Source organism: Nannospalax galili, unplaced genomic scaffold (genome assembly GCF_000622305.1).
Source record: "Nannospalax galili isolate Female #2095 unplaced genomic scaffold, S.galili_v1.0 scaffold114, whole genome shotgun sequence".
In the NCBI taxonomy this organism is placed as follows: Eukaryota; Metazoa; Chordata; class Mammalia; order Rodentia; family Spalacidae; genus Nannospalax; species Nannospalax galili.
Window position 1 is genome coordinate 2,632,148 of NW_008336930.1, and position 19,100 is coordinate 2,651,247.

A 19,100-nucleotide genomic window follows, 5' to 3' on the forward strand; every position below is an offset into this window, starting at 1 on the left:
GTAGGATTATTTTTAAATGTGAAATAAATGTATTCTAACCAATACATACTAGCATCCTTATCAGGCCAATAACCCAGTAAAGCTAATTTTAATAATTCCATACGAAATTACAAGGTGTTTCGCATTCATTCATCTTATGATTAGCACAAACCTCAAAAACTGACCTTCATTTTGTCAAAACCAATATATCTAAGAAACTCCTGCTCAGAAGACAGTTTGAAACACTACCCAAAATTATTTGCTTTGGTTCTACAGGCTGCATTTCCATCTTTACCACATTACAGTTTTCATAAACATTGCAGCAGCTTTAGGCTCTGCCCAAGTACCTTTAAGTAAACTAGTATATTACATTTACAGTATTTGAAAAATTGCTGATTTTACAAATGCATAAATACATGCCTATCTACACCAGCAAAATAAAACATTCTGGACCTCAATGCGGTTGACAGGCCACACTTTCTGACCCAGGATCTCTGGGATACCTTTCCAAAGCCAAATGGTTATGACTCCCTGACTAGCAATTCCATTGCTCTGGCCACACAGGTCAAAGGCTGTAAGTCATGATAAACACTAAGATTAAATTGATAACCAGCATTTAAAATATGACATTTTCACTACTTATTCTGTTCTGCTACATTTTCAAAAGGTAAATTTTTTCAAAAACCAAGATTATTTTCACTTTTTAAAGGAGGCGACTGAAAAAAACGTATTATATGTATATTGTTTCTTCATTGGTATCATCAAATTCTTTTTACATGTAAGGGTCAGGGACTAGAGTAACAGGTAAATAATTCTCTTTAATATCAAAGAACAAGCTATCTTCAATCACTAAAGTCTTGAGTCTCCCTTTTGATATTTTAATAGATCTTTGCTTGTCATGTTAAGGAAATGTGCCTAAACATTCATAAATTACTATCACTATTAGAACTGACATTTTTATTGAGAAAAGTCTGTTAAGTGCATCTATGCATACTTGTGGCCACCAGTATCTATCAGCTGAACAAGGTCTCCCCGTTTAACTGTGGAAGTATCCCACCTATCCTAAAGATATTCCATCGGCATTCTACATTTATCTGTATACACAGCAACAACTTTGATCTAAGATCAACATATGAATAGCTAATAAATATTAAAACTATTAAACTATAGATTAAAATGCAGCTCTCATAGAGTTAAGTGATGTCATTGTGGTACATTCACCATTATTGTACTTTATTTAATAAAGAAATACATTTGCCCTTGCAAAAATAGCAATTGCAAGTTTACAAATAAAACCAGAGACCTCCAAGTCATGATGCTAAATCTTCAACTTATAGCCAACACAAGTAAACTGATTTGTTTACAAATGGTCCATGGCTTTACAAATAAAGACTATCAAAGGTCACAGGAGCTTAAAGAATAGGTTTATTGACAACAATCTTCATAAATACTCTAAGGAAAATTTCAAAATTCTAAACCTAAACTGCTTAAAATCTGCTCTCATTGGCAAAATCCCCCAACAAAATAATATAATAAGTCACTAAGACATCACAGTTAAAATTTGCTTTAACATTTTTTGCCAATTTTTAAAACTTAAAATATTTGATTTTTAACCCTCTTGGGTGCAGTAAATCAATAATCAATTTTCATTAGATATATTCACGGATATCTATCTAGCTAACGTGAACCTGAATGACGTCAGTCAGTAGTATATTACTCTGCAAACAAACGGAGCCAAATCATTTTGATACTTTTAAAGTCATAGTAATTTAAGTAGTCAAAATGCAAGCCTCGTGGTTTCCTTCCAAATCACCCAAAGCTTATGACACAACATGAGAGACTGTCTGCATCGGTTATTCTAAATCCATCTATGTACTTCAGGTATCTGAAACTAAAAAAGGGATTCTTGTGTATTTTGATAAAAATGTACTCGAATATTTCATAACATTAATATTTATTGCTTTATATGAATACTGTATTGAAAGCCCAAGCATTCAGTTTACACACAAAATTATACAATTATATACCGCTTCACAAAGGCAGTGAACACATTACAGTCTACAAAATCTACTTTACAGAAATTTAAAAATTCTAAATATCAAAAGGTACAGCTGAAGAAACAAGTATAAATTTGGCAGCCAGTAATTCTGACAGGGAAGCTGCAGCTTGCATGACTTTAAATATGTGAATTTGAAAATATTGAGTTTAGAGTAACCATTGTGCTTTGTGTTGATCTGAAAAATATAACACTGGCTGTCGAAGAAGTATGTTCAAAAATATTTAATTCACTTTAAAATGTTATACAAATTATGGTGGCTCCTATGCACCCCTAAAGCTTGTCCTTTTAGCTCAGGTACATCACTAAAGTAATATATTAATTCTTCCAGTACAGTGGTGTTTCATACCATTGACATTTGCATACTCTAGAATAATTTAGAAAGAAAGGTGTAATATTCACAACGTTCAGAAAAGCAAGCAAAACGTGAAGGAACCTGCCTGGTTCTTCTGAGATGGTCTTGTGTCAGCTTCATAAGCATTCATTTTACAAAACAGTAAGCTAATGTTTAAACACAATTCCCAAGATAAAGCACATTTTCTCATAAATAATGAAGTCTCTTTTTTTCTCAGGCACCGTAGAAGTATACAAAAGAATTTTAGAGTGCACAGATCTCTTGGAATGTGTTTAACCTGGTATTTCAACAGACTTAAAAGATTTCCAGGGTTTCACTGGGGCCAGATTTTATCTGAATTGCTCAGAAGAGAAAGAAAATGTCTTCTGAAAGAAGTGAATGCAATCATTACCGATAGAAAAAGTATCCACTGTATTCATCTCTTATAGAAACAGAAAAATATAACATTTCCCCCCCTTAGAATAATATATATATGTATATATGACTTAAAGTTCCATTGTACATAGTCAAACAAAATCTGGAAACCACATGAAACCCTATAATTCACATGTTAAAATGTTGAAACTATGACCAAAATATGAAAACTGCTAGAGCTGTCAGAAAGAGACAAGACAAAAATCTTTCTTGCATATGTATAAACCAAATGTGATCTTTAAAAAGTTTTCAAAATTATAATTACCTTCCAGTTTAAAAACTTTAATTCTAAATTAAAAAAAAAAAAAATCTATACACAAACCACTGATTTGAGCAGACCAGAAAAAACAAAAACCAAAACAAAACAGTCAGCAATAAGCAGGACCCAGAGGGGCTGATATTCACAGTTCTCACATGGACAACTCTTTCAGGATTTATTCTTAAGGTACTGTATTTTACAACCTGCTTCTCTTGTAAAACTAAAGGTCCATTTTATTACTTAAAAGTTTTATACAGTGTAAAACCAGAACTGTATGTAAAATACTGCCTCTAATATTTCTAAGTAGTTAGTCTTGCTCCATTGGTTCGTCTGTGGCTTCCGTGGCTTCATCATTTTCCATGGATGACTCTGAGGGAATCTCCCCAGTTTTACTGGAAGTGGACCCTCCTGACTCTTCTGTCTCATGGCAGTCAGAACCACTACTCACAGCGCCTGTACTTTCACTCCTTTCTGAATGGGAATCCTTCTCATCCTGAGACACGTCAGACTCCTCCATTTGATTAGTCTCCTCCACAGTTTCTTCATTCACAGTTAAGGCATCATCAGATTCTTTTTCTTGATTTTTTCTTTCTGGGATCATTTCTCTTGATGTCATAAAAGACTCTAGAAATAAGCAAATGTTGTACTTAAAGATTATTTTCAAAACATCTCCACAGTTACGTTTCATTTCTGTTTGCTCTACAGCTTATATCATATTCCTAGAAACTCAGCAGCAACTACATACAGTAGGTAGGACAAAAGCCCAACATTGGCATGATAAGTTCAGTTCTAAGTTGGGCATAGTGGTGCACTCCTTTGGGCCCAGCACTTGGGAGGCAGAGGCAGGTGTATTTCTGTGAGTTCAAGGCCACCCTGGTCTACATGGTAAGTTCCAGGCTAGCTGGGACTACAGGGAGACCCAAAAATACCAAAAATACCAAAAAAAAAAAAAAAAAAAAAAAGTTCCATTCTAACACACAACACACACACACACTCCCCCCACCCAAGAATGTGAGGTTACAGATGGTCTCTAAATACCTTCTTCCTCTTCCTCCTCCTCTTCCTCCTCTTCTGCACAGTGCTGCCTGGTGTGACTTTCTATGTCCTTAGCCTGAGATGAAGATGGTGTTTCGGTGTCTTCTGTTGTGACTAAAGAACTCTCAGTGGATGGTGTTTGGCTGGCTGTCTCTCTGACTTCACCTTCTTTGTCAAACCTCAGTCTTTTTACCTCATGTTCCTCAGCTTCCACTGCATCTTCATCTGGATGTTTATTTTTAATAGGGCTCAGTGAGGAAACTTCTGATTCAGATGTTGGAGAGTCACTGTAAATAAGTGTTAGTAAATAAGGTTATTTTCCTAGCCTACATTATCATTTTTAAGGTCAAATACCTTTTTAAAAATTGTACTGTTGCCGGGTATGTTGGTGAACACCTTTAAACTCAACACTTGGGAGGCAAAGGCAGGAGGAGCTCTCTGAGTTTCAAGGCCAGCCTGGTCTACATAGCAAGTTTAAGCCAGCTAGGACTACAGGGAGACCCTGTCTCAAAAAGACCCCCCGCAAATTAAATTGTATTGTAGAAGTTAAATTCAATATTGACGCTAAGAAAAACTGAAGGCAATCTGGACTGTTTCATGAATACTTCCCACTAGGCCCTAACTGGCACATTATACAAACTTTATGTGCAATTTTTTAGTAAGTCTTGCCTGTATCTACCATCGGTTCTATCAAAGCAGTACAGAAGCCATGGATCCTACAATCACATCAAGGCCATAGTAAAACAGTCATCCCTTAGGATCTATAGGGGGTTCCAGGACTCTTAGAGGACACCAAAATCTGAGGATGGCCAAGTTCATTTACAAAATGCACAGTATTTACACAGAACCCATGTACATCGTCCATGTATTTTATTATTTATTTATTTATTTAATTTATTTATTTGTCTTTTTGAGACAGGTCTCCCTGAAGATACTTTAAATCATTTCCAGGTGATATTAATATCTAATACATTGCAAATGCTATTTATGTAACTGGTATACCATACTATTTAGGGAACAAGTGGCCAAAGTCTATATCTAATCAGAATAATGCAATTTTTTTCCTCAAATACTCGATATTTTACCGATTCAATGTGCAGAACCCACAGATTGAATCCATCGATAAAGAAGGCCCATTGGACCTTGTGAATAGTAAACAGTGCTGAAACCATTAATGCTAAATTTCTGTGCATTTCTTTCTCTCTTTTAATATAATATCACACACAAACAAACCTGTGGTTTTTCTCTTCATCTTGCTGTAGGTTTGATTCTTTGCTATCTGTGCTCTCAGGCAAACCATTTGTTGTCAAGGGGGCTGACAAAGAAACTTTTGGTCGATTAAGTGGCCTGGGTGTTCCAGGCCCATTTATATTAGACCTATAATAAAATAAATCAACATCGTTTTTCATTTTTAGAAATATGTCATCCCTCCCAAAGTACCTATCACAGTATCTGCTGTACTTTTGACTTTCAGATCCATGCCTTAACCTAATTAGCAAACATAGCCTAGTATATCCTAGACTATGTTATCTTATTATCCTCCCCATAAGCTATACAATTTAAAAAGAAAACCCTATACTGAGCCTGCTACTCAAAATCAGGAAAATATAAACACTTTAAATATGTTTTTTTAATCTACAATATTTTTTACCTGTCAGTATAGCTTGGTGAGTTTCCAGGAAACATAACACCATTCATTCGACTTAAACTATTGGAACTATTCTTCCTGTAAGAAAAGAAAACACTTTAGATGAGTGTGGTGGTGCATGCCTTTAATCCCAGTGCTCAGGAGGCAGAACTAATGTCTGATGTCCTGGTTCCAGGCCAGCCTGGGCTACACAGTTAGGCCCTAACAACAAAAGGAAAAGAAGCTATTTGGGCTGGTTCATTTCTTTTATTATGGTAAGAATCACAGGTCTAAAAGGTCTTTTGCAGCATGGTACATTCAAATAAAACAACTGCGAAAACAAGCATGCACCCTCACTGACAAGCATTGGTGAAGAAATCTGCTATAAATCAATGACACTTGATTTAGAGCCTCTTAAAATGTTTACAACATTTAATTTTTCATCATAATGCTTAATTTTTAAGTTTCTCTACCAAGAAGCATCACACTACAGGATCATTCGTCTCAGTATCTGTTTTAACAGCGCAGATAAACCCAAGAGTTCTATAAATGAACTCACTGCTGTTGCCCAACAAAGAAATAAGACTTTACAGTTGACTCAGTGGTTCTGGAACATACCTTTCTCATACCTCAGGGCATCTGCAATCTCTAAATGTACTAGGGGGTGAGACCACACGACAGACAGTACTAGCCTCAGTGGTTAAAAAGCAAGAACACTACTGAGCCTCCTCCAATTCCCAGGACATCCATCCACAGTAAATATGTGTTCTAGAAATGCCAATAGCATTTGAAAGCATGTGCCCTAAACAAGGTTCTTAATTTGCTACAGAAAATTTGAAAACTAGAAATACTTTTCCATTGTGAAGAGGAAGTCCATCAAGTGGCTATTCCCAGTCTAGTAGCCATCCCTAGAAAAACATCTAGGATGAGCTCTCAGGAGCCACCAATACCCGAATTGCAATGGACTGCCAGTCTCTTAGGCCCAAATTTCTCCACAACATTCTACTTTGGGGACCAGGTGTTAAGTTCACAATAAATGGTATCAGATTTAGCTACATATAAAATAAATGCAGTCTATTTTAAGAAAAATTTAAAATAGAGTATAGTAACTATGTAACAAAAGTAGGAAAAAAAAAAACCTGTGTACTTACTCTGAGGAAGGACAAACACAGCTAACAACCATCACATTCTGAAATAACAAAAAGTGGTGACTTAATATGAGGAAAGTAAATAGCATAAAAATTTAATCACTTTTGAAATCCCTCAGAACCATCCCAGTGTGTTAAGCTTATATCCTATCCCACAGAAAATAACTGGCTAAAAAGGAAGTAAAACAGAAAGTGATAGTGACTACAAAAGACTGGAAGGGTGTCCCACTACACTACTGGCTGGTTTTATTTCATGTGCATGCACTATCTACGGGTGCACAGTCACAGAGGTCAGAGGACAACTTGTAGGAGCTCATTCTCTCCTTCCACCATGTAGGTCCCAAGGATTGATCTCAGGTCATCGGGCTTGGTTTGGTGGCAGGCGCTTTAACCTGCTCAGCCATCTTGCAGGCCCTGATCTATTTATTTCTTGCTACTCTTTTTTAGTTTCCTCTGGAGCACAGACATCATATCTTATATTTAACAGTAGACTTATGTCCCCACCTCCCATTTGTGTATTTGTATTTGTATGCATGCGCACACCTAGAGGACCCCAAGAGTGATGTCCATAATCATCCTTGATCACTTTTCCACCTCATTCACTGAGGCAGGGTTTCCCAAGTAAACCCAGAGCTTGATGTTATGGCTAGTCTCTCTAGGCAGTGTGCTCTGGGGATCCCCCATTACCACCTTCTGACACTGGAATTACAGGCCAGCCAATAACCCACTTGATATTTACATGGGTTCTAGGGATCCAAACTCTGATCCTCTGGCTTGTGTGGCAAACATTTTACCCATAGAGCCATCTCCCCTGCCATACTTCTAAAATTATTTTGAGACTGAAATATTTGAGTATAATGAATTTCCTTATAAAGCAATTATTCATCCCAACAAGAGACTCAACTCTCCTCCTTCTCGCCTTTTATTATACCTGGAAGAGTAACTTTAGAGCCCCTCATAGTCCTATCATCTACATTTCAGAGGACAAAGCAGGTGTTTAGATTAAACCACTGGCTCACAGACCACAAAGCACTGCAGCCCTGATGTGGCAAAGACAGGCTCCCATGAGTCCTGTGGTAACATAACACCTATTCACCAAAAATCTCCACACAATTACTTGAGCTGCAAAGTAAATGCTTATGAACCTCTGTGGCTTCCTACCCTTCAAAAATGTCATTTAACAGGCAGGAGAAGCTCAACCACATGGATGAGTCCAGCAAGAATAAGAACACTGGAAACCACTAAGTTAATGGTTTTAGATTCCTGTTCCCAGGGTAAAGTAACAGATCTTGAATTAGAACTTTATAATGAACAATGGACTGTTTTAGGATCAACCACCAAATGAGAATTAGTCATTTGTCCAAACTTAGTTGATCCAATTACTCCCTCCAAAGGTAACAACTTTTTTTCATGCTACCACTAGCACCCTTATTTACTGTTATTTCAATTCTCTAAAATGTTTATTACTAGTAGCCCTTTACCTATAAGCTGAACTGTACTGTTCTATATGATTTAAATGCTTTCTGCCAGCAAGCTTCCAGTTGGGTGCCTCTGAATTCCGTAAGCATATCTGCATACTATTAAAGTTAACAAAGTAATTGTAGAACTTTTTAGAGGCTTTTGTGTATCAATATATACTATGAACTTTAAGAAACTGCAAGCAGGGGGCTGGAGAAATGGCTCATGGGTTAGGAGCACTGGTTGCTGTTGCAGAGGACCCAGGTTTGGTTCCTAGCACCCACACAGTAGCTAACAACTGCCCAATTCCAGTTCCATGGAATCCAGCGCCCTCTTCAGACTTCTGCGAGCAATGTACAACACAGGTGCACTTGCATACATGTAGGCAAAACACAAGACACATAAAATGAACATTATTTTTTAATTTAAAAAAAGAAATAGTAAGCAAAAGAACCAATCCCAGTGGGATGATTAAGTGAGCCAACTAGTTCTTGAAATTCCACAGAAGAAAGAAGTGGTTATGACCTCGGTCTTCAATAACCCAATGTGATGGGCTGCTTCCATGTGGTAACTGCTATCTTTCCAGTAGGACAGAACTCAATCAGTTAAAACATTTGCTTTAAAAAAAAAAAAAAAAAAAGGCAGCTTTTCTTAAACTTAAAACCTGGGTCCTCTTGGGTCCTTCTTCTGCCTCCTACTATAAATTTCTCTCTCCCTACCTCCCCTCTCCTCGCCCTCTGTCTCAAACAGTATGATTTAGAAAACAATGTAGAACAATTTCAACAAAAGTTCTGTGCAACAAGTCTTACCCACTGCTCTTTTCTGTAATCTATAATCTATTTGGGCTTCAGTTTAATGTAATTCTCATAACAAAATACCTTTTCTACGCCTCTGAGAAATTTGTCTGTTCCTGTATAGTTTCTTCTTGGATCTGTTAGCAATTCACATAGTCGCTGGATAGTAAAAGGGATACTGCAAGAGAGTAATTTCATAGTCTGAGGTCATTAATCATCATGAAATGAGGAGCACTACTTCGTAAAGCTCTATTGGGTCACTCAGTTGTTAAGCTACAAAAAATGCCCACTAAAGGGACTGAATACACGAATCATTTAAAACATGCATGACAAAAAGCACACACCTGCTTCTACTGAAGGAAAGTCTTCTCTGCTTTAAAAAAAAAGTCCACAACCCAAAATTAGCAGAACGTTTCAAAACTGATCCAGAAAAAATTTAGTACAATATTCTAAATTTTGGTAATTCAGTTTCAACTTTACCAGAGATAACACAAATAATAATCAAGCCAGTTTATTTACATACAGAAAGTTTTCTCAAGCATTCTTCTGCACCCAAACAACTCTTAAGGTGTTTGAAAAAAACCATAAAGGATTCTGTTACTACTGGATAAACTATGTCCAATTATTCCAGTGAAAATTATTTTAAATATGAGTCTATTCCATTATTATAATTTTATATATAACCTATTTAGTCAATTAAATGTACAGATACACTCAGTGTTCTGATACCAGCCGAGTACTTTCACCAGAATGCAGCTTTACCTATCACAGCAAATACAAAAGACAAACTGGGGCAATATACAAAACGTTTTGCACTCAAAGCACTACTAGCAGTCATGAGAATCACAGCTGAGCAGTAATGCTATGAGCACTAGATGTGACAAATGCAGCTAAAATACACAAAATAAAACTTTGTATTTCAATGTTTGCCAAACAAAATCTACTTTATCCTGCTTTTGAAGAGAATTACAAAGCCTCAAACTACTAGTCAACAATCACAAAGTTCATTTTTTACAGGCATTTTCCCGCAACAGCCTCCCCTCCAAGGTAATGCAGCTAACGAATAAAGATGCCAGGACTCAAACCCAGTATCTCTAACTCCAAATCTTGAACTTTTTCACTGTGCCACACATTTAACAAAACCAAAGTATTTATTTGGGATAAACTACACTTGAATCTCTCACTCTGAACACCAATACTGTTTTTATAGTTTTATAAGTCAGTATAAGATTTATAACAAATTTTGAAAATGTTTAAAACAAATGTTATTTGTAACAAACGTTTTCTTTATCTGATTCAAGTCCAAGAGTCAATCTTTACTAACTCAGCATTCAAACCTAAAAGTGAAGACTGTTCTGCCAAAGGAAAGAACATAAAAGATGAAACATTTGCCAGATATATCCAGAAACAAAAACTACAAAGGGGCAACCAGAGTAAAGAGTTAGGCAAATGAACGTCAAGTCCCCCATTTTCCCTTGGCTTTATGTGCAGCGTGTGTGGTTTCAGTGTCTTTCTTTTCTACTTGCCTGACAAACTGTTTCATAGAAATTACATTAAATGTTATCAGAAGTTGAAAGAGTTCCTAATTTTACCAACACACGAAATTCAGAGACACTAATGATGTTACTATTCCTTGAAGCAGTATATTCTTTCTATACCAAAGCTTACCAGTTAAATGAAGAATCCATCTCTTTCACTGGGCAAAGAAGCCCAATGCTGGAAGTAAACTAATGTTTGTATCAGTCCATATCCCAAAGTCAATCTTACAAAGTTAATCTACAATATTTGCCAAAGCTATTATTAAGTTAATTATCTCTTTGGGTGCCTATAGTATTCTAAATTGCTATTTTACACATCCAAATATAAGCATCAAAAAATTACTTTCTGGTAAGTTCCTATTTTTCAATTTTATTAATTTGATTTGACTGGCACATCAACCCCAATAATCACAAGGCAAGATGAGGGAATAGAGTGGTATCAAATTATACCAATTCTCAACTAAATAATTATACCATGAAAAAAGGAATGAAGATGGGGTATTTTCAGAGGCCCACTCATAAATTCACAGCAATGCTATTTTTGTCTACTATTCATAAGACAGAGCTTGCTACCTACTTGCAAGCTTCTATCTAGTGAGGAGCAAGACTTACATGGATAACAGTTTTTCATTCATTATTCTTCTATGTTGAATAATTTAGAAAACAACATGGCTTCTTTTTGGCTACTAGGAATGTATCTTGTATCTTACATTTCTCTCTACCCTTCAAAATCCCTTTTCGTGTACTACAAGAACTATTGGCTACAAGTAATTTCTAAATTATGTTCTTGATGTCTGTGTTACACGATTTGCCCAAAAGTCCTCGATTTAAGTAAGCCTCTATGTTATTCATTATGATCCAAGCAGAGAGCATAAATGCCAGTAATCATCCTTTCAGTAACTGCTATATTGAATTTTAAATGCTTGTTAAAACCCTTAACATTTGTAAAAACATTAAAATGTTTATTTTTCACCTAAAAAGCTGGAACTTCAGTTTTGAGAGTTGCCATAATCCAGTCTCTTTAAAGTTCAAAAGTAATTTTCAAGGGGCTAGAGAGATGGCTCAGCAGTTAAGAGTACTGACCACTCTTGCAGAGGAACCAAGTTCAGTTCCCAGAACCCACATGATGACTAACAACTATTTCCAAAACTCCAGTTCCAGGGGTTCCAACTCCCCCTTCTTACCTCCACAGGCACTGCACAACGGGTGCACTTACATACGTACAGGCAACACACTCATACATATAAAATAATAAATACAAGCAGACAAAATACAGCTCTCCCTCCCTCTGCGGTCTCTGTCCTTGCTTCATTCACTGAGAGCCTGCATGTCCAGGCCTTATTTAAGAAAGTTACCAGAGACACTTACAGTTCAGGTAATCAAGAAAGGAATGAGTGAACAACTTCTAATTCAAAAACCAAAAATTACACACTCACAACTTACTAAAACAATTTTAGAAAACAGGTAGTACTCTGTATCCAAATGCTATGAAGCATTTAACTTATGGAAAAAAGAGAAAAGCAATTCAACAAAAACAAAACAAAATCGGCCAAGGTAAACAGAAAGGGCAGTTCATAAAAGGGCTATTGACACATGAAAAGATAATACCATTTAATCTGAAATCAAGAAAACAAAAATCAAAAAAAATTCACAGAAATATAACAATATACAAAATAAAAACTACAATATGTGAACTTAATACACATTTAAATGAACCCATTTTGTGAAGTATATTTTACCATACCATAAAAAAATTTTGTGGCTGGGTTAGTGATGCAGCTCAACAGTGAAGTGCTTGCTTGTGTCGTATTTGTTTTGTTTGTAAATTTTATTATTTTTATTTTATGTGTATGTGTGTATTGCCTGCATGTAGGTAAGTGCACCCGTTATTGTGCAATGCCCAAAGAGGACAGAAAAGGCTGTTGGATCCCCTGAAACGGGAGTTATGGACAGTTGTATGCTGCCATGTGGCTGCTGGGATTCGAACACAGGTCTTCTGCAAGAACAGTCAGTGTTCTTAACTGTTGAGCCATCTCTCCAGCCCCTGTGTCGTATTTGTGAAGAGCTTTGTGGTGTTTTGAAGGAAGGAGAATGACCCCTATAGGTTCCAAGTATTTGGATACTTGGTTCCCAGTTTGCAGCTGCTTGAGGAAGATCATGGAACCTTGAGGAGGTGAGGCCATGCTGCAGGAAACACATCACTGGGGACAGGTTTGAGAGTTCTTAAGCCTTGCAGGATTTAGTTCCGCTCTGCATCCTGTCCCAGTTTGAAGATGTAATTGACTGACTGGCTTTCTGCTCCTGCCACCTCCTGCTGCCATGCCTCCCTCACCATTATGATTCTTATCCCTCTGAAACCATAAGCCAAATAATCTCTTCCTTCTGTAAGTTGCCTTGGTCGTGGTGTTTTATCACAGCAACAGAAAAGTAACAAATACAGGCTTGATCTCTAGTACCACACACACAGAGAGAAAATTATTAGTGTAATACACTCTTACCTAGAGATGACTTTGATGCAAATTATAAAGTATTCCAAAATTTTTTAAATTTTATGTATTTTTAACATGTATGAGTATTCTGTCTGCTAGAAGTATGGTTACAGATGGCCATTAGCCATCATGAGGGTGCTGACGAATGAACCCAGGAGCTCTGCAAAAGAATCCAGTACTCTTAACCACTGAGGCATCTCTCTAGCCCAACACCTGGTAATTTTAATTCTCCTGCCTCGTGTCAAAGAGCTACCAAGCCAGGCAAAGGACACAGCTGTACATACAGTGATGACATCAAAGCACTTGTAAAATGAAAGCACAACTAGCATATAACATGATTCTAGTACATTCTTTACTGTATGTACTTCGGTAACATTTTGGGATCTTTGTTAAAGATAATCTATTAAAAATAAAGGGAGAAGTATACTAGAAAGAATACCCTCAAAATGGATGGAAAGGGCTGGAGATATGGCTCAGTGGGTAAAAGGTTGGCTGTACCCAAGCAACAAGGCGTAAATTTGGATCCCCAGAACCCACCTAAAAGCAGAGTGTGGCGGCATCTATCTGTAACCCACGTGCTGTGAGGAAAAAACAAGTGGATCCCAGAAGCTCACTGGCTAGTCAGTCTAGCCAGTCAGTAAGTTCCCATGACGGACCCTGTCTCAAAATACAAGATAAAGGTACTGCAGAGATGGCCCAGTAGTTAAGAGCACTGGTTGTTCTTACAGAGGACCCAGCACCCACATGGTGGCTAACAACTGTCTATAACTCCAGTTCCAGGGGATCTGATGCCCCCTTCTGACCTTCACAAGCACCCGGCACACATGTAGTACACATACACACATGTAAACCCTCATACACAAAAATGAAATTGTCTTAAAAAGAAGATAAGATGAAGAGGCAATGGCCAAGACACTTGGCATGACCTGTGGTGGCCACACAAGACTGCACAGACCAACACACACATGCACACACCATACACACAATTCTTTTCTTAAAGTTTTATGTATCTTAGTGTACTGCCTACATGTGCGTAATTGTACCCACGTCATGCAGTATCTGTGGCGGTCAGAAGAGGGCGTTGGATTCCCTGGAACTGGAGTTACGGACGGTCGTTAATTGTCATGTTGGGAATCGAACCCAGGTCCTCTGCAAGAGCAGTCAGTGCTCTTAACCACTGAGCCATCTCTACAGCCCCAACACACAATTCTTTAAATTATAAGAAAAACGGTACAAAAACAAAATATCTTTAAATATTCAAAACGTGAAACTAAAAGACTATAGATGTTTCAACATATCAAATAATTATAGACAAAAAAGACACATATAAAATGAGTATTAATTTTTTTCGTCTTTTTGAGGCAGGGTCTCTCTGTACCCCAGTTGGCCTGAATTCTGTAGGTAGACCATGCTGGCCTCAAACTCACAGAGATCCTCTTGCTTCTAACTCCCAAGTTCTGGGATTAAAGGCATGCAGCACCACACCTGGCTAATTAATTAAGCTTAGATTCTGCCTATTTTGGGTAAATGATTCATAATCGATTAGTCATTCTGAAAATTGTAATAAAGAATTTAACTCAAAATATTTAAGGTTCAAGGCCAGGCATGGTGGCGCACATCTTTAATCCCAGCACTCGGGAGGCAGAGGCAAGCAGATCTCTGTGAGTTCAAGGCCACCCTGGTCTACATAGTGAGTTCCAGGACAGCTGGGGCTACAGGGAGACCCTGTCTCAAAAACAAACAAACAAACAAAAAAAAAAACCAAAAACTTTAAGGTTCAAAGAGGAAAACATTTTAAAAGTAATTATGTTTAAGTATGCTTAGGCATTTAATGACTTCAAGTTATCTGAAGTAGATGAATACCTGTTTTAACAGATTAAGAAATTATAATGAAATAAAAATATTTGCTACTGTGCTGGAGAAATGGCTCAGTGGTTAAGAGCACTGGCTGCTCTTACAGAGGACCCAGGTTTGGTGAACTCTATAGGTATTGCACACATGGTACACTTGCATACATGCAGGCAAAACACTTATACACACAAAATAATAATAAAAAATAACAAAAGTATTTTACTACTAATTCACAAATGAGCACAACACCCACAATGCAGTGGTATAATCTGAGCTTTCATCTTTATCATAAATCTTATTTCCTTTTTTATTTATTTTTTTCAGGGTCTCATTATGTAGGCCTGGATGGAGTGGAGGTCACTATTTAGACCAGGTTGGCCTTGAACTCAGAGATCAGCATTCCTCTGACTCCTGAGTAATGAGATTAAACAGAATGTGCCACTATGCATGGCCTTCCATCATAAATCTTATGCCAACATATTAACATACAGTGTAGCTTCTTCTACACATGTGCTTTTAGAAAAGTCCCAACTAAAATGAATCATAAAACAAGCATATGATTCAGATAATTTTGACAGGACAACAAAGTACACATTCAGAATAAGTTTCCTTCCTAGCCCAGTACCCCAGGGAAAACAACAGCTAATGAAAACAAAGTTATGATGATCCCTCCCCTTGAAAAGCAATGTAACAGACTCAACGTCACTATACAAGCTTCTAATATTTTAAGAAAGTTGCTGAACTTAAAAACAGGAGTAAGAGGGGCTGTAGAGCCACTTAGCACATACAGCTGACAGAGGATTCAAGGTCCTCACACCTACACACAACAGGAAGACTATGCAAGCTCCAACTCCAGGGCACCCATACTCACATACACATACCCACATAAATAAGACACATATCCACATGACCGAAAACAAAATAAGGGGCTAGAGACGGTTCAGTGGTTAAGAGCACTGGCTGCTCTTGCAGAGGATCTGGGTTTGTTTCTAAACATCCACATGGCAGCTAACAACCATCCCTAACTCCCGTTCTAGAGGATCTGAAGCCCTCTTCTGGGCTCCCAAGGCACTGCACAACATAGGTGCACTTACATATGGGCAAAGCATACAAAAAAAATAAATATTTTTTTTAATTTTAAAAGGAATGACATTTAATAAAGGTTTGACTAGATTACACATTTTATTTCAAATCACATGTGATTAAATAACCTAAATAAAAGGCTGAGGATGTTTATACTACAAAAAATACAACTAAAACCTCCTCACATAAAAACCCACCAGTAAATAGGAATTTATGCTTAATATAAGTCCAATTCAGTATTGCTATCCCATGCTTTAAATAAGCTCTTAAGCACCAAACCTAGTAACAATTCAACCTCAAAAACACATTGTCCCTTCAATAAAGGAAAATCTACAATTAAAAAATCTTAAATTGGAACTTAATGACAGAATGTAAAGCACAGTAAAATTTCCAAAAACATCATTTTTATTTTTTTGTCTTCCTGTGTTTTCAATGTTTTACAAAGGATTAAAAATAGTTAACTTATTGGGAAAGAAAAGGGATTCATGAATTCTAAAAAACAAAGCAAAATATCTCACTAAGTGGATAGACAAGTCTTTACCAAATATAAAGATATGTAATACCAAACATAGAAAAGAAACATGGAAATATTTCTTGATAAATTAAAGTTGCCATTATCACACCTATTTAAAATCTGAATACCACTGAAGCTCATAAAGGTGATTCAAGTTATTTTATAAAAGTGTAAACATTTTAAATAAGTCAAAATTCAGGATTATATGTCAGTAGAGATTACACTATATTCTACTAGTCAATTATCAGATAATCAGATACAGCCAAAGTTAAAGAAAAAACTCTAAAAGTTCTACTAAAATTAACATCTTTAAAATATTAAGTACATACCCATTAAATCCAGTGACAATTTTCAGTATTCTTTCCTTCATTTCATCAAAGGGAATATATTCAACATTAGGATTGGGAGGACCTCTTGGTTCAGGAGCTGAAGTTCTGAAATCATCCATTACCTTCTCCAGTTTGAAAATGAAATAGCCTTTAAATTGGGACCATTGAATCCTATAAAGCAAATAATTGGAAAACTCATTAACACCAAGTTGTCCTACAATTCCTGAACACAAAACACAAATACAGGCCATACAATGATGCTAATGCCAATAAATTAAGAAATTAATTAGTGCAAATGTCTACTTAAGAGTACTTTGTGGGGCTAAAGAGTTGGCTCAGACGTTAAGACCAGCCACTCTTGCAGAAGATCCAGGTTCAATTCCCAGCATCCACACAGCAACTAACTACTATCCTTAACTTCAGTTCCATGGAATCCAATGCCCTCCTGTGGCCTCTGTGGATACAGCATGTACACTGTGCACTTAACATAATACATGCGTCTAAGACCTAAAACTCACATCCACAGAAATAACAATTTTTTTTTTTTTAAAGAGCACACTGTAAGCTGGGCATGTACTTCTGTATTTTTACTGCCAAACTGGTTGGAACCACATATCATGTATATATCAAATGACAAAGTAGCCTAAAAATTATTGACTGAAGTCAGGCGTGGTGGCACACACCTTTAATCCCAGCACTTGGGAGGCAGAGGCAGGCTATGTTTGAGGCTAGCCTGGTCTATATAGCGATAGGATACAATGGTTAAAGTGTGTGTTGCTCAGGCATGAGGACAGCAGTTCAGATGCCCAGAACCAAACACTGGGTGGGTATGGAGGCCTGCTTGCAATTGCAGTACTTAGGATGTAGAGACAAGGGGATCCCTGGAGCAAGCTGGCTAGCTACACTAGCCATATCAGCAAGCTCTGGGTCCAATTGAGAAACCTTGCATTAATGACTAAGACGGAAAGTAATCAAGTAGAGCTCCCAACATCAACCTTTGGCCTCTGTATACACAAATGAACATCTACACACATGCACACACACAGAGACAGCGAATACAAATACGCTATCTACTGTTCTTATCTATTCATTGTGGTAGGACAGTGAAACACTCCATCCTACAGGGAAGCTCCTTAAAACTTAGGAAATTAACAACCCAGAAGCTTCAGGAAGTCCACGAAACTGACCAGATGCAATAGGCCCCCTAGTCCCCAAGCTTATAAAAGCAGTAAGAACAGCTAAGAGCCATTCTCACACAAGCTAAGCTGCCTAGAAAAGACAGTCTGCCTGTCCAGCCACCTGCAAGTTGTTCAGTGAGCTCCAGCTTTGGTGAGCTCTTACCTGTGCTGGGTTGGGCTTTCAGTGATCCAGCTGTTTTTGAGTCGTCTCTGTTACTATAAGTAACCTCAATACACTCATTGATTCACCATTCTGAACAGTCGTGGTATTCTTATTTTGGTGTGTCCCTATTGGAGTGAGCAGATGTTCAAGTCTCCCCAGGAAGTTCCACACAACATTCATTCACTGAACCTTTTCTTATCCACCCCTCACACTAGTAAGGTTAAGAGAAAAATCTGTAACACCTGCATAAACAGCTTTAATTCCAGGAGACACAAAAATTAAGTGTCAACCATTTTCTCTACAGATAGCACCACCATTAGTGGAGACACACAAATCTCATACAGAGTCACTCTTAATGAAACTGCACAAACAGCGAGCTCATTAGCAGCCCTATAAACTAGCAGTTGTTTTCAAATTGTGGTCCAAGAGATGAAGGTTACTGTCATAGAGTTAGACATTTTTACTGTGCTAACTTAATGTACTGATGACACAACAAAGATGGATACAATTATGGCAATTTAGCACAAATTAATCAAGGCAACAATACCAAACTACATTCATAACAGTATCATGAATTCAGTCTCTAAAAAAGGAGAAGGGGCTGGAGAGATGGCTCAGCAGTTAAGAACACCGGTTGTTCCTGCAGAAGACCCGGGTTCAAATCCCAGCACCCACATGGCAGCTAACAGCTGTCTGTTAACTCCAGTCCCAGGGGATCCAACACCCTCTTCTGACCTCCACAGGCATTGCACAACACAGGTGCACTTACCCTCATGCAGGCAATACATGTATACACATAAAATAAAATAAAAAACAAACAAAAATTTAAA

The 19,100-nt window shown here is 37.3% G+C and overlaps 1 protein-coding gene across 2 annotated transcripts; it reads right to left on the reverse strand.

The window, feature by feature from the left end:
- Window positions 1–22: 22 nt before the first annotated feature.
- Ppp4r2 (protein phosphatase 4 regulatory subunit 2) lies at window positions 23–18,392 on the reverse strand. 2 transcript variants are annotated; one of them, XM_029562815.1, is made up of 8 exons: window positions 18,271–18,387; window positions 16,930–17,100; window positions 9,210–9,303; window positions 6,877–6,914; window positions 5,750–5,824; window positions 5,332–5,475; window positions 4,102–4,385; window positions 695–3,687 (listed from the first exon to the last, which is right to left on the reverse strand). In XM_029562815.1, exons 2-8 carry the CDS (start codon window positions 17,046–17,048, stop codon window positions 3,371–3,373), a joined length of 1,071 nt encoding a protein of 356 aa, XP_029418675.1. In that variant the 5' UTR covers window positions 17,049–17,100; window positions 18,271–18,387; the 3' UTR covers window positions 695–3,370. The 2 variants fall into 2 exon arrangements, with proteins under 2 accessions (XP_029418676.1, XP_029418675.1); XM_029562816.1 differs by lacking the exon at window positions 5,332–5,475 and having other exon boundaries at window positions 23–3,687; window positions 18,271–18,392.
- Window positions 18,393–19,100: the final 708 nt, after the last annotated feature.

Bases quoted from the DNA above. Each gene is read 5' to 3' on its own strand.
- Ppp4r2 (XM_029562815.1), bottom strand. From the start codon at position 17,048: ATGGATGATTTCAGAACTTCAGCTCCTGAACCAAGAGGTCCTCCCAAT. The intron at 6,915-9,209 runs GTATTTTGTTAT...TTGTTATTTCAG, and splicing joins TTCTCAGAGGCGTAGAAAAG to AATGTGATGGTTGTTAGCTG. The intron at 3,688-4,101 runs GTATTTAGAGAC...GCTTATTTCTAG, and splicing joins GGAGGAGGAAGAGGAAGAAG to AGTCTTTTATGACATCAAGA.